At 45.1% G+C, this 15,000-nt stretch overlaps 2 protein-coding genes across 2 annotated transcripts in view; both read right to left on the bottom strand.

The window, feature by feature from the left end:
• The window catches only part of adm2b (adrenomedullin 2b), a gene marked incomplete at its 3' end in the record, with an annotated part of 8,360 nt that extends 8,079 nt beyond the window's left edge, over window positions 1–281 (bottom strand). Inside the window, exons 1-2 of the mRNA XM_083665856.1 lie at window positions 252–281; window positions 1–26 (exon numbers count right to left, since the gene is read on the bottom strand). The exon at window positions 1–26 is cut by the window's left edge and continues 124 nt beyond it. The remainder of the gene's footprint in view (window positions 27–251) is intronic.
• Window positions 282–10,994: 10,713 nt separating this feature from the next.
• Window positions 10,995–15,000, bottom strand: part of LOC310801889 (MOB kinase activator 2) — a 5,120-nt gene continuing 1,114 nt past the window's right edge. The window contains exons 2-5 of the mRNA XM_083666070.1: window positions 12,793–12,932; window positions 12,469–12,565; window positions 12,127–12,251; window positions 10,995–11,712 (exon numbers count right to left, since the gene is read on the bottom strand). Coding sequence (XP_083522196.1) covers window positions 11,474–11,712; window positions 12,127–12,251; window positions 12,469–12,565; window positions 12,793–12,932 — 601 coding nt within the window. The 3' untranslated portion in view covers window positions 10,995–11,473. The remainder of the gene's footprint in view (window positions 11,713–12,126; window positions 12,252–12,468; window positions 12,566–12,792; window positions 12,933–15,000) is intronic.

The following is a 15,000-nucleotide window of genomic DNA, read 5'->3' as shown; positions in this document are numbered from 1 at the left end:
GGACGAAGTTGACTTCAGGCAGACAACTTGAAAACACGAAAATGTAGAAAATATCCACTCAGAGATGCAAATGGGGTCAAAGCACCTGTGGAATTGAATAGGAGAAACATAACGTTTTATACAATAAATAATGCTTCTAAATTCTGATCATTTTCTCTCCTGATGAATAGTAAACTAATCGATATGTTCATCTACATACAGGTCTATACATCCATATTTGACTCGAGTCTACCCGCTGTGCGCATACCTACCTAGTTAATAACTGCAGCGCGCAATGAAGTGGTCAGATACTCCCCGATACTGCGTCTCTCGGGGTTCACACGAAGTTTCTTCGCGACTCGCTGAGAGGGAGGATTCAATAGATGGTCCACCCCACGCCGCCACCGCGGTCCTTTATATGGACACTGGAGAAGTGGGAGGGGGGCATGTCCCACACAGTACGCGCCCTAATGAGCCTCGCAAGTTCGCAACATCATTTATCCATGAGTAGCTCTGTCACTCATCTTAAGGCGACCTTCACATTAGTCTTTGAAGCAATACTTGAAGTTCTATTCAGCTAAGTGGCATCGTGTTGATCAGACAATTGATTCGATTGCCGGCTCCTGCGGCACCCTGATTCACTCATGCGGAACCACTATAATCTATGATAATGCATTATGAATGCATTTATAAATGCTGTTATGACACTTAATGAGGTGCCACAAGTGTGTATGTGTATAGTCTGAGTCTTAGTGGGCAGCAGAGCCAGAGTGAATTGGGTTCATATGTCTGCTGCTGTCTGACCTATTTATCAACTCACATCATGTTACATCATGATCAGAGAATAAGAGTCAAAGTCTGTGGGTTAGGAAGGCCGACCGTTTGAGATCTCTCCTCTGTGTGAATGTGTGTGACCTCGAAGTATGAATAACAACTTAAAGTCATATTTCATTTCAGGAATCCAAATATGGTTATGAGTGGTACCTATCAGCATACCTATCTATCTTTCACATGATAACTCAACAACAACTCCAGGGGCTGCATCATGTATGCAGGCGCTAACCCTGTGTGTGTGTGTGTGTGTGTGTGCGTATATCTGCGTGCGTGCGTGCGCGTGCGTGTCCTCCAATCACCTCACTGCCCTTTTTAAAGCTGCCTTGTTCTGTTCAGTCTGTTAACGTTTGTAAAATAAGCTGCGACATGTGACATTTATTAAACACAGTTTACTGTTACATTTTAGACCCTGGGGAGTGTCTTTGCCCACCACACGTATTGCAATCAAGCTCCTGGGTTATAAAAAAAAATGGTTAAAGTTTAACAATATGGGCTACTGTGAGTGTTGTCATTTATATGTACCATGCCCTTTTCCAAACAAAGCCTGATTTTTGAAGCAGGAAATATAGAGTTGTTTCAGCTTATTTAGCTGTCTGATCCAGTTTTGTGTCATAACCCCCATGGCTATTGTAGTGTCTATCATGATGTACAGGGTATCTAGTTTCTGAGTATGAGATTTACTGTCCTCTATGTTATAAAGATCTCATTGTGTCTATATGGAGTGGGCTATGCATGGTATGCTGTGACCTTTACAGTGAAGCGTAGGTTAGAACACTGCAGACGCAGCACACCTGTGATATGACCTTAATATGACCTGATATTAAAGACTGATAGAAGACATCAAACACATACTGTGATTAAGGACGATAAGCAGTGTGTGTGTGTGTGTGTGTGTGTGTGTGTGTGTGTGTGTGTGTGTGTGTGTGTGTGTGTGTGTGTGTGTGTGTGTGCACATGTACGGGCATGCTTGTGGGTGTGTGGGTGTGTGTGTGTGTGTGTATTCCCACACCCTAGCTTGGGAATCCACCCAGGATCATCTAGCAGCCTACTCCGAGTGCCAGAGCATTCCCACATGAAAGAAAGAAAGAAAGAAAGAAAGAAAGAAACATCCATTGACAGGAAAACTAGGAAGTTGATTCTCGTAAAATTCATGGTTATGATTTAGGAGAAATGAGTACATGTTTGAGAAATACAGCCTGGAAGGCTGCCACCCATACTTTCACTTTGAGTGGAATAAAGTGAAACAAAGTCACCCAACAGATTTGGATGTTTTGACATGTTGATGATTAGGTTTAAATCATTGTGTTTTCTTTGTGTGTAGCAGAACCAAAAGAGGAGGGACAAACAAGGAGGGCCGTTCTTTCAACCTGTTTACTGAACTACCATACGCTACAAACGGACGGATCCCCAGAAGGGACATCTGTCATCCGTCTGGCAGTGGATGGTGGGGTGAGATGGGATGCAGATGAGGGCCTCTCTGGATTGAGTTAGTGAGAAAGACTGAAACAGAGAGTGAAACTACAGACAGAAAAAGAAAACAGACCAGTGGTAGGATGAAGGCAGGAGGGATTTTGAGGTGAAGGGGGGGGGGGGGGGGGGGGGGGGGGTCAAAGATCAAATTGACCCTCAGTTGCATTTCATGCTGGTCTGAATGGTCTGGATAGGTATAAGAATAGGGTCAAATCTCATCCTCTTACAGCCTGGGTTACATTTTCATTGTATTGCTTAAATCTAGAGAAGAGCTTGGAGATGAGAGGCTAAGAGTGTCTGGCGCTGATTAAAGGAATGTTCTGTGTGTGTGTGTGTGTGTGTGTGTGTGTGTGTGTGTGTGTGTGTGTCTCTGGCCTTGATTAAAGTATCGCTCTGAGTGAGTGTGTGACTCAGCAGTTTGCAGTATTACCTTCTTAACTCTGCGAGCCTAAACTCCGTCCAACATGTGCATTAGCATTCTCCTGTTTACTGCCCTTACCACTGTGTGTGTGTGTGTGTGTGTGTGTGTGTGTGTGTGTGTGTGTGTGCGTTCATGCCTGTGTGTGTGTGTGTGTGTGTGTGTGTGTGTGCGTGCATATGTGTGTGTGTGCATGCATGTGTGTATGCATGTGTGTGCGCGTACGTGCATATGTGTGTGTGTGTGTGTGCATGCATGTGTGCATGCGTGTGCGTGTGTGTGCGTGTGTGTGCGTGTGTGTGTGTGTGTGTGTGTGTGTCCACAGGAGAGACTTCTCCATCACTCTGGGCTCTTCATAGGCAAAGACGCTTTGTACAGTCCAGTACGTTGGGTTTCAGTCTGAAATGGAGGAGTCGAGTTTCAGAGTCAACTCACAGCGCGTCTGTCTAACACCTCAGGCTGAGATCAGACAGAATGGATTTCCTGGCTGCATTCAGACTGGACCGCAACAGGTAGAGGTCAGTCCAGTTCAATCTAATACCTCACTTCAATTACCTGATAAAGCTGGAGAAAGACTTGAGTGCCAGTTCAGTGAAAAAAACGAGTGACGCTGCTCAACTCGCCCTCTGTTCGTCTTGAGAGAGATGACCTGATGACCTCACTTTTCTGTCTCCCTCTCTGTGAGTGTGTTTCCCTCTGGAATAAAGCCCAATTGAAATATACCTGTAAAAAGGGTATTGTGCTCAAACAAAACCCTCTACTTTACCCCTTAGGACTTTGTACTGTATGGTACTGTACTGAACATATGATAAACACACAGTAAACATATAGACAGTGAACTTTAGGGAGGACATATAAACCTGATAGATAGGCCCAGAGTGGTACATTAAAGTGGTGCCAATGAGCTTCACATAGTTCCAGCTTTCTAGTTAAACTTCCTGATTTACCCAATATAGATTTTTTTTTTGATTGGACTAACAACCGGTTGCCTGGCAACATGCTCCGTTGGTATAATGTAAAGAAACTGTTTGACATTGGCCAATAGAAGATTGACCCAATTCATTGACGCCACTCTTCCTTAAAGAACACTGTGGATAGCCCCATAATCCTTTGACTGGGCAGGGGTGACAGAGTTGTTGTTGTTGTTGTTGTTGTTGTCATCGCTGTTTCAAGTTCAAGTTTCAAGTTTATTGTTACGTCTCATACACGAGTGCAGGGAGTACAATTCTTTGGCTCGGTTCCATGACAATGCAGCATACAAATACAAATAATACAACTAATATGAATAATACAATAATACAAATACGCAGTAGTGCAATGAAATAAGGACAAGACAATAAGTGACATAGTACAAGATAAGTGAGGCAGTTGGACAGTGACGATTGTTGGGGACAATAGACATGACACAATTGCAGTATAAATAGTAAAAGTAAAAAAGTGGGTCAGTGGAATGTCATTATCATTGCACTGTGCCGTTGGTGTAAGAGGTGGTTGTTTAAAGTGACTGTGTGCTGGTAAGTCCATTCTGTGGGAGTGCTGGGAGTAAAGTCATGAGTTTGGGGTAGGCTTGTTCATGAGCCTTCCCTGGCCTGTGGGAAGTAGCTGTTGGAAAGCCCCTGAGTTTTGGCCCTGAGGCTCTGGAGGAGGCTCCGTCTTTTGGACAGCAACAGTTCAAACAGGCTGTGGTTGGGGTGGCTGGGGTCTCTGATGATCCTCCGGGCTTTGCTGACACATCGTCCGTTGTATGTCCTGGATGGAGGGAAACTCACATCCACTGATGCGCTCAGCTGTCTCGGTAGTGCCCCTGTTGAAGGTCCGCAGGATCTTGGGCCCCATGCCAAACCTCCTCAGCCGCCTGAGGTGGAAGAGGCGCTGCTGAGCCTTTTTCACTACCTGATTGGTGTGCTCGTCCCAGGTGAGGTCGTCGGAGATATGGACGCCAAGGAACATGAAGCGGTTGACCCTCTCTACTGCGGTCCCGTTAATGGTGATAGGGTCCTGTTCCCGGCCTTTCTTCCTGAAGTCCACCACCAGCTCCTTGGTCTTGTTGGTGTTGAGGGAGAGGTTGTTCTCCTGGCTGTACTGGGCCAAGCGGTCGACCTCTCTCCTGTAGGCCGTCTCATCGCCGTCTGTGATCAGGCCAATCACTGTGGTGTCATCAGTGAATTTGATCACAGAGTTGGAGCCATGAGTGGCCACGCAGTCGTGGGTGTACAGGGAGTAGAGGAGGGGACTCAGGACACAGCCCTGGGGGGCTTCTGTGTTGAGGGTCAGGGGGGTGGAGGTCTTCGAGCCCATTCTCACCACCTGTCGTCGGTCCGACAGGAAGTCTAGTATCCAGTGGCATAGGCCGGAGTTGAGGCCTAGGTTCCTCAGCTTGGTGTCGAGCCTGGAGGGGACAATAGTGTTGAATGCTGAACTGTAGCCAACGAACAGCATCCTCACATAGATATTCCTCTTCTCCAGGTGGGTGAGGGAAGAGTGGAGTGCGGTGGCGATGGCGTCATCAGTGGATCTGTTTTGCCTGTAGGCAAATTGGTGAGGGTCCAGGGTGGGAGGGAGCATGCTGTAGATCTGGGCCTTGACATGCCTCTCAAAGCATTTGCTCACAATGGTAGTGAGAGAAACAGGGCGCCAGTTGTTTAGGCATGCTACCTTGTTCTTCTTTGGCACTGGGACAATGTTGTTGTTGTTGTTGTTGTTGTTGTTGTTGTTGTTGTAGAGCTGTAAGAGTTCTAAAAAAAACAAATCCATCAGATATAATACATCCATCAGTGTCAGGGTCCAGTGGCTTTAGTGTTATAAGTGCAATAGGATCAGTGCCTTTTACCTCCTGGTTGTGTTTGAGGTTATATTTATTTATTTTGTTTTACAATTATTTTAGCACAGGCAATAGTTGTCATTTGTCTTTACTTTACACAAGTAAAATGGGAGCTGTCTCTGTATGGCCTCATAAATAAAAACATACCAATGAATGAATCTCCTGAAGAGCTAAGGAAGGCCAGCCCACTCTCATATAGAGGGTAGAGTGATGAGTGAGGGCTTTGGAGTTAGTAACCAACCTCAGCGCCCCTTGGTCCACAGTGTCCACCAAACATAATGAGGGCCACAGGGGCATACATGTACACCATATTACCATAATCAATCACATGTAGCACACATGTAGCGGAGACAAGCCTTTTTCTCACTTCAAAAGAAAAAAACATGAATTATTTCTATAGTAAAACTTGAGCCTGAGCTCTCTGACCTTCGACATGGGGTTTAAAAGTGAGACACTCATCTATCAAGAAACCTAAGTACTTGTAAGTTGCTACTCTTTCTATTTGCTTCATCCTGCTTCGTGACTATACTTGGAAGAGACTGTGGTTTCATTTTAGATTTCATCGAAAACCATTACAGTTTTTTCTGAATGCTTAAACACTAACAGTGATTCTGGAAGCACTATTTCTGGAAACACTTGTCGCCAATGCACTTACCAAGTGTGCCAGACTGAATGCACATTCTCTGCTTTACACTCAGTTTGTAATTTAATAACACACTTCTAGCAAAACTGTAAACATTGGTCTCTACATTGCTACACTGTTTTGCCAATTGCCTTTCCACACTGACACGTGAAAACACTTTTAGATAATGAGTTCACTTACACATAAGAACTTGAGCACTAGAAATAGGCCACAGGTAAACATCTGGTTTGGACAACAATGGAGGCCAATATTGGACAGAGAGTAAGAGGGGTGAGAACTAGAGGAGGACGAGGACGTGGAAGAGGAGGACGAGGAGGACGAGGAGGACAAGGAGGACGAGGAGGACGAGGAGGAGAAGGAAGAGGTGAAGTAGGACGGGGGAGAAGGAGAGGACGGGGAAGAGGAAGAGGAAGGGGAGTCAGGAACACAATAACTGATGAAATCAGAGCAACTGTGGTTGACCATGTTGTCAACCATGGGATGAGCATGAGGGAGGCTGGGTAATGGGTTCAACCAAATCTGAGCCGCTATACTGTTACAGGTATCATCCGGATATTTCGAAATGAGAACCGGTTAGTAACTGTAAGTGCTGTAGTCTTACTGGTACAGTAATATGTACTGTACTTTCATAATGAGAAGGATCTATCACTAAAACCATTCAAATATTTTTACAGAACTGCAAGAAAACCAGTATCTGGTGGAAGAGGTTGACTGTTCACCCCAGAGCAGGAGTCCTGCATTGTAAATATGGTCATTGCAAATAATTGCATCAGACTCAGAGAACTGCAGGACCACATAATGGCAGATAACACCATATCCCAAAATGTCAACAGAGTGAGTCTCTCTCTGCACTGTCTCGTCTACTGAAACGCAATATAATTAGGATGAAGCAGCTTTCCCTTGAAGTCCCTTTCGAAAGAAACTCAGACCGTGTAAAACAACTGAGATATGAATATGTGCAGGTCAGCTATACTATCCTATCATTGGATCTGGATCTGGAAGTGTATCATGCTACATCATATTGACTGATCTCTGTCTTTTCCTACTGTGCTACATTGTTTTGTCTTGTCTCTTTCAGAGAGTCACGGAGCTAGAAGCAGATGCAGTGCATCATGAGGTAATATATGTGGATGAGGCAGGTTTCAACCTTACAAAAACAAGGGGCCGTGGCAGAAATATCATCAGACACCGTGCCATCATCAACGTCCCGGGACAACGTGGTGGCCACATAACAATGTGTGCGGCTATTAGTCAAAACGGTGTCCTTCACCATCATGCAATCCTAGACCCATACAACACTGCACACATTATCACATTTCTGGACACCCTCCACAACAGACTAAATCCTAATGACCAGGGGACAGAGCAGCCCAGGTACGTTATAATCTGGGACAATGTTAGTTTCCACCGGGCTGTTTTGGTCCGCAATTGGTTCACAGGTCACCCACTGTTCATCGCACTCAATCTCCTCCCATACTCTCCGTTCTTGAATCCTATTGAAGAATTCTTCCCTGCATGGTGTTGGATGGTGTATGATCAACCAGCCCCACCAACGCACAGCCCTTCTACAAGCAATGGAGGAGGCTTGTGGAGACATTGATCAGGGGTCATGCTACGCCTGGATACGGCACTCCAGGCAATACTTTCCACGCTGCCTTGCTCAAGACAACATCGCATGTGACGTGGATGAAGTCTTATGACCAGACCCACAAAGATGGTGAGATTTTCTGTTCTTTTTTTTCTAGCACAAATGTTTTTGTTTTTTTCTACTGCGCTTTTGTTTGAGGAGTGTTAGAACATTTGGAGAAAAAAAAAAATAATAATCCCCTTATTTGTATTGATAGTGTGTATGTTCGGAATACACATCCATACTTTACACCTTTGGATACCTGTGTGTTTATGGATGACAAAACTTGATTGCAAACTGCTATGCCCTGGTCACAGAAAAAACAAAAGCCACAAGTGTTTTTCATTTATACTATCAGTGCATAGTTGGTGCTTCGTGTGCTTATTCAAATGACGGTTTGTGTGTACTGTATTGACACAAAAACACAATTTAAAAAAAAAGTTTGAAGAGTTTTGCATGTATAATGTTTTGCTGGTTTGGTGTAAGGTTTTGTGGTTAGTGTGTAGAGTTTTGCAAAAATAGCCTATAGTTTCAAAGATAGTGCCTAAGCAATCAGAAAAAACTGTAACTTTGTCTTTTCAGCATTTAAAAGCAACTTCAGCTGACAGAGCTGAATCTGAACAATAGTAAAGGCAGACCGCAGTTCTTCAAAGGCATTATTCAGTGTTGCTGCACAACAATAAATAACTGTGTCGTCTGCATACAAATGAAAATTAGCATTTGACACATTCCTACCAACATATTAATATACCGTAGATAGTGAACAAAAGTGGCCCAAGGACAGAGCCCTGTGGCACCCCCTTCTGGACACATAACATATCAGATGACTTGTCATTAAACTGGACGCATTGAATTCTATCTGACAGGTAGCCTTTGAAGCATGAGACTGCCTGATCAGATTAACCTATGTTGACAAGTTTTTTCAACATGATGTCATAATCAACGGTGCCTTAGACAGATCGTTAAAAAGGGAGACACAGTTCTGTTTCTTATCCATGGCATCAACTACATCATTGAGAACTTTGCTTGCTGCACTACTAGTGCCATGTTGTTTCCTAAAACCTGATTGAAACTTAGATAAAATGTCATTGACACATAAAAACTCCTTCAATTGATTAGACACAAGGGACTCCAAGAAACCGATATATCTTAGAAATAGGCCTGTTCATTCAGGCTAGAGGGTTCTCCTCCCTTTAACAGGGGCAGAACGTAGTCTGATTTCCAAACACGAGGGATGACATTTAGCTCAAGGGTGAGATTTAAGAGGTAGGTTAGGGGCTATATGTACATTAACCTAGCTGAAACCAGGCTTTGAACAACGTGATTTGAAGGTATGGATACGAGAAACTATATGTACATACACTGCATTTCATTTGATTGACAGAGAGTAGAAGACAGAGAGGGAATACATTTTCCAGTTGATTCCCTCACACAGACACTTGCCTTCCCTGGTCATCACTTAAATAATATGAAGTGTTGTACAAACTCAAAGCTCTGACAACAATACCATATGAAAGCTTCACTCATCCATACTCCAGTGAGCTCACACACTCGCTTCCCACCATCTGCTGCACCAATGTATCTGTTAACCACATCCAATCCTGCTACATTTGAGTGTTGCTGCACCTAACAGCGTTACAAAGCAATGCGAGGGCTGGAACTATGCACCCCTGGCCTGCTGCTGAGAGTAGTGTTCATGGCTACTGCTGCCGCCATGTGGAGAGGCCCAGTACTGCAGCGTATGTGTCACTGAATTGAAACAGCCTCGATGTTGCAGCTCTGCTCTGCTGACAGGAAGCTTGGATGATTGAGAGGTCTTGTCTTGGGTCCTGTGTTGAAGTTTGTCTAGTTTGTCTAGAGTAAAGACAGAGACCTGAGGGTATAAACCTACAGTAGTCTCTATGTACAGTCCCAGAGTGTGAGTCTGGTAAGAGAGAGACTTCATCTACGGTAGCTGTAAGTGATCAATACGGCTGAGTTACATCTCTTCTATCGGACCTGGCAATAACATTATCACACACATGATGTCATTTGTAAACAGTGATAGGTCATGATGACTGTTAGAGGCATCTGGTATGATTTAGTGTTGAAGACGTAGTCAAAAGGAGAGAAGGACTGGAAGGGATAAGAATAAAGAACATTACATTTATTCTTCAGTAAACTCAGACGGTTATGGACATGATAAAGCGGACTCTACACATTAACGGTCACATGACCAACTAACACAAGTTAACGTTACGTTATATCTGACTCCAAAAGATATAATATGATTAATAATGATTGATAAGAATTTTGCTCATCCCTGTGTGACAGACACTCGATCATACCGGATCCTAGATTTCATTAAGAATAGCCAATATGCTATGACCATGCATAAGTTACAAGAAATCGTGAGGAGTTTACACATGGTACGATACCTGAGGTCGATGACTCGAGTCTATGTGTTAACTATGCACATGAACATTAAACAATAATGTGACCTCTATGTGATAACCTGGTCACAATTATGTCATGCTGTTTTAACAGAACCTTCAGCTAGTGCCCAACATCACATTGAGGCACATAGGAAGAATGAGAATAGAGTATCCACAAATGAACCAATATAATAGTTTCAAAGAAACATACAAAATAAACAAACAACTGGAAAACGAATGGAAGTTTTACCATAAGTCTGACACTATGTGTGTCAAGCACACACAGGAGATCGGTCCATCACAGGCCTAACCCAACTCCCAGAATACATGTTCTGTTCTCCTTAAATATACTCCCAACAATAGGACATCAGAGACATCGATGGGGGAGGCCTATTGGCCTGTACTATAGACATTACAATAGCATAGGAATCTATAACAGGTGAGGGGCAAAATCCTCAGGACGTCCACCAGGCATGCTCATTCAACTAAATAGGTGTGCAGGGCTGAGAAAGGGGGGACATTGATCACCACTCACAACAAAGGGCACTGTCATCGTATCAGCCACATGTAGACGCGTATAAATAGTATAAGATAGCACGTGACTGTCTCCACCAAATCCGTCTACAGTGTGAACGCTGGTTCACAGTATCAGTAATGAGGTAGGCCTTCACAGTATCAGTAATGAGGTAGGCCTTCACAGTTGTCAGTCTGGTCAGTGGCATGACCTACCCATGGAATCCAGTTAATGTATCCACCTTTTACAACCAAAAACCTAATACAAACACAAATAAACAAACAAAAAGGAGTTTTATTAGGTAAAGTCCTAGTACTTTAAGTCGATGACCTACATTCTACTTGATGTTCGGGACTTCAAACATTTGACCTTCAAGAATATACAACCATAACATTACAATATGGCATTTATGATACAGTACTGTATATCACTGTAGATTATATTGTATATTACATGCTACAGCGTATACAGCGGTATGAAGCTAACATGCTCTCGTAATTATTTCACATTTCACATGTCAAGGACACGAGCCAAGGAGTCTGGCTCTCTCATCTTAGTGAGAGTTTGTTTGTGTGGGTACTGTATGTGTATTATACAGTGTGTGTGTGTGTGTGTGTGTGTGTGTGTGTGTGTGTGTGTGTGTGTGTGTGTGTCAGGTGTACTGTCCCATTGCAGTAAGTGTGCGTGTGTGCGTGCGTGCGTGCGTGCGTGCGTGCGTGCGTGCGTGAGTGAGTGCGTGTGTGTGTGTGTGAGTTAGCTGTACTGTCCCAGAGCAGTGATAAGGTCCTGTAGTGGCTCCGTGTCTTCAGGCTCCAGTAGTCCGTGCTGCAGGCTGAAGTGTGTGAGGTGTGTGAAGAGTGTGTTGAGGTGAGGGTGCAGGCCGATGGCCAGCGTGTCTCTGTAGTGGGACCAGTAGATGTGAGCCAGAGTACGGAACAACAGCTGAAACACCTTCTGGACCAGGAAGACAAAACCTGCAGGGAACTCAGACCCTGGGAGAGGGAGAGAGAGAGAGAGAGGAGAGAGAGAGACAGAGGAGAGAGAGGGGGGGGGGGAGAGAGGGGGGAGAGAGCGAGATAAGGGGAGAGAGTATGTCAGAGAGAGAGAGAAGGATGGAGAGAGGAAGGGAGGGAAGGAGAGAGAGTGTCAGAGGGAGGGAGAGAGAGAGAGGAGAGAGAGAGAGTCAGAGAGGGAAGGAGAGAGAGACGGTGGGATGGAGAGAAGGAGTGGGGGAAGAGGCAGAGAGTGAGTAGAACAGAATTGATTGGAAATATGACAACTTATTGATTGACCATCTGTAGGCCGGTGTTGTTTTCGCAGAGTGTGTGTTAAACATGAGTCTGATTAGGCCGTGAAGGGACCACTGAACAGACGGGACGGTGTGTGTGTGTGTGTGTTTACTGTACCTGCTTTGGTAGGGAAAACGTCTTCGTCAGCCAACAGCTCCTGAACGTAGGACATGGCGTAGTCAAAGTAGAGAGGAGCAGAGCACTTCAGCTTCTTACCTTGGTCATCTGTCCAGATATAGACCCTAAACACAGACACAGACACAGACACAGACACACACACACACACACACACACACACACACACACACACACACACACACACACACACACACACACACACACACACACACACACACACACAGTTTAGAGATAATCAAGACAGTTAGAGACCCAGACCACAAGATCAAGACATGTGTGTGTGTGTGTGTGTGTGTGTGTGTGTGTGTGTGTGTGACTCACGTGTTGCCTGGTCCACAGGCTGTAGGACAGGTAGCGGTAGTACAGACCTCAGACAGAGCGCCGGAGAACAGATTAATGTGCTTGAAGAATGCAATCGCTGGAGAGAGGATGGAGAGAGAGAGAGAGAGAGAGAGAGAGAGAGAGAGAGAGAGAGAGAGAGAGCAGTAGAGTAAGGATACTGGGAGATTTCACATTCACATTTACATGACAGATGGTTTGGGACCTTTTATAATGTCAAAGTTCAGCAAAGGATTATGATGCCAGGCACTACAATATACTACAAATATTTGGATCCTGTGTGTGTGTGTGTGTGTGTGTTCTCACTGTTGCTGGCAAGCCACTCTGCCTGGTCGAGCCCAGGTGGCAGGGCTGTGAGTGTGTCCATGTCAGTGTATGTGATCCGCTCACACACATTGTCCTGCTGAAGGTATGGACGCTCCTCTAGATTGTTGTTATTGATCCCCCTAAAAAACAGAGCACAGTTAGAGGGAGAGAGAGAGAGAGAAGGAGAGAGAGCGAGAGAGAGAGAGAGAGAGAAAGAGAGAGAGAGCGAGAGAGACAGGGACTATTGACTTTTGTCAATACAATGTGTGTGTGTGTGTGTGTGTGTGTGTGTGTGTGTGTGTGTGTGTGTGTGTGGTACCCCTCTAGATAGGGCAGTCTTTACCCACTGTTACTCCTCAGGCAACAGAGGGCACAGCATAAGCGCAAATAACAAAAGAGTGTGTGTGTGTGTGTGTGTGTGTGTGTGTGTGTGTGTGTGTGTGTGAGAGAGTATTGTGTGTGAGTGTCTGGATGGAGAGCATGCTGTATAATTGATTGTCTAAATGCCAGAAAGAGCTATCAGATAAGCTCTGTGTGTGTGTGTGTGTGTCTGTGTATGTGTGTGTGTGTGTGTGTGTGTGTGCGCGTGTGGAGCTGCAGTCAGGAGATTGCACAGTTTTACGACCTGTTTCTCTCTCTCTCTCTCTCTCTGTGCTTCATTGTCTCCACATTTTCTGCTGTTGCAGCAGCCAGGTTGTGTGTAATACTTACTAGCTGATCAATGGTGTGTCTGTGTAATTACAGTTAATGGGGCTGCACTGGTTGTCACGGACCGCCTGGTCAGCGGTAACCAAGATAAGAAAAAAGGCCTGATACAGCAAGAAGCTACAGTATGACGCATCACACCATAGTGGATTGTAGGCAGTCTCTCTCTCTCCTTGCCTCTCTCTCTCTCTCTTTCTCTCTCTCCCTCTCTCCCTGCCTCTCTCTCTCTCTCTCTCCCTGCCCCCCTCTCTCTCTCTCTCTATAATATAATATAAGCCATTTAGCTGACACTTTTATCCAAAGCGACTTCCATTACAGTGAATGCATACATTTCAGTATAGTTGGTCCCAGCGGGAATCAAACCCCACAACCTAAGCGTTGTTATCGCCAAGCTCTACCCATTGAGCCACAGAGGACCCCCCCCCTCCTCTCTCTCCCTCCCTCCCCCCCCCCTCTCCCTCTCTCCCTCCCCCCCCCCCCCTCCCTCTCTCCATGAACCCGTTTCGAGGTAAAGTGCTGTATTGACTATAGGGAAAACCGTGCGGCATGGTAACAATAGGGTAACTGTAAGGATGTGTGGATAAGAGCGGAGGCTGGTGGAGGTAGACTGTCTGCCTCCCGCCAGCCTCCCCCTGGTGTATATGGGTGGTGAACAGTGTGTACTGTACTGTTTGTGTCCTGGTCACAGAGATGCAAACTTGCACTTCATGCAAACTAGGACAGCCAGCCTCTTCAGTCACTCTGAACAGATGGGTGTCTGACCAGAGAAACAATGTGTTGTTGTAAAGAGAAGATGTCAGAGTGAAAGTGACCAAACGCTCTCAACCTTGACATCCGAGCAGAGCGGCACGGAGAGTTTAGTGTGTGTGTGTGTGTGTGTGTGTGTGTGTGTGTGTGTGTGTTTGACCTTGCCTCCTCTGATAACAGATAACACTGTATGCCCAATGAAGATTTTCAGTCCCTCATGGGGTTGCCTTGGAGCAGTGTGTGTGTGTGTGTGTGTGTGTGTGTGTTTGTAGTAGTCCTATGAGATAAACAACATGGCCTTTGTCACAGGAAGAGTGTGTGTGAGAGAAAGAGAGGGAACTGCTTTAATAACCTTCCTGTTTGTTTGTATTCCATTGTTTCGCTAATTATTCCTATCTGCACTGTACTTTGAATTACCTGTACACACACACACACACACACACACACACACACACACACACACACACACACACACGAAGCAAAGCAGGTGGTCTGTTTATGGGTAAACAGACTCCTCTGGGAGCCTGCTCTCTCACTTTAATGGAGCTGTGTGTGTGTGTGTGTGTGTGTGTGTGTGTGTGTGTGTGTGTTTATGCTTCACTGAGCTGTGTGTACGGAGCAAACACAAGGCCCAGCACAACCGGACATTCTATAAACATAAAACACAAAATCAATATGCGCGCACAGACACACACACACACACACACACACACACACACACACACACACACACACACACACACACAACCTATTCTC

Source organism: Argentina silus (genome assembly GCF_951799395.1).
Source record: "Argentina silus genome assembly, chromosome: 3".
Classification (NCBI taxonomy): Eukaryota; Metazoa; Chordata; class Actinopteri; order Argentiniformes; family Argentinidae; genus Argentina; species Argentina silus.
The sequence above is the reverse complement of the archived record's forward strand: the minus strand, read 5'-3'. Positions and strand labels throughout refer to the sequence as shown.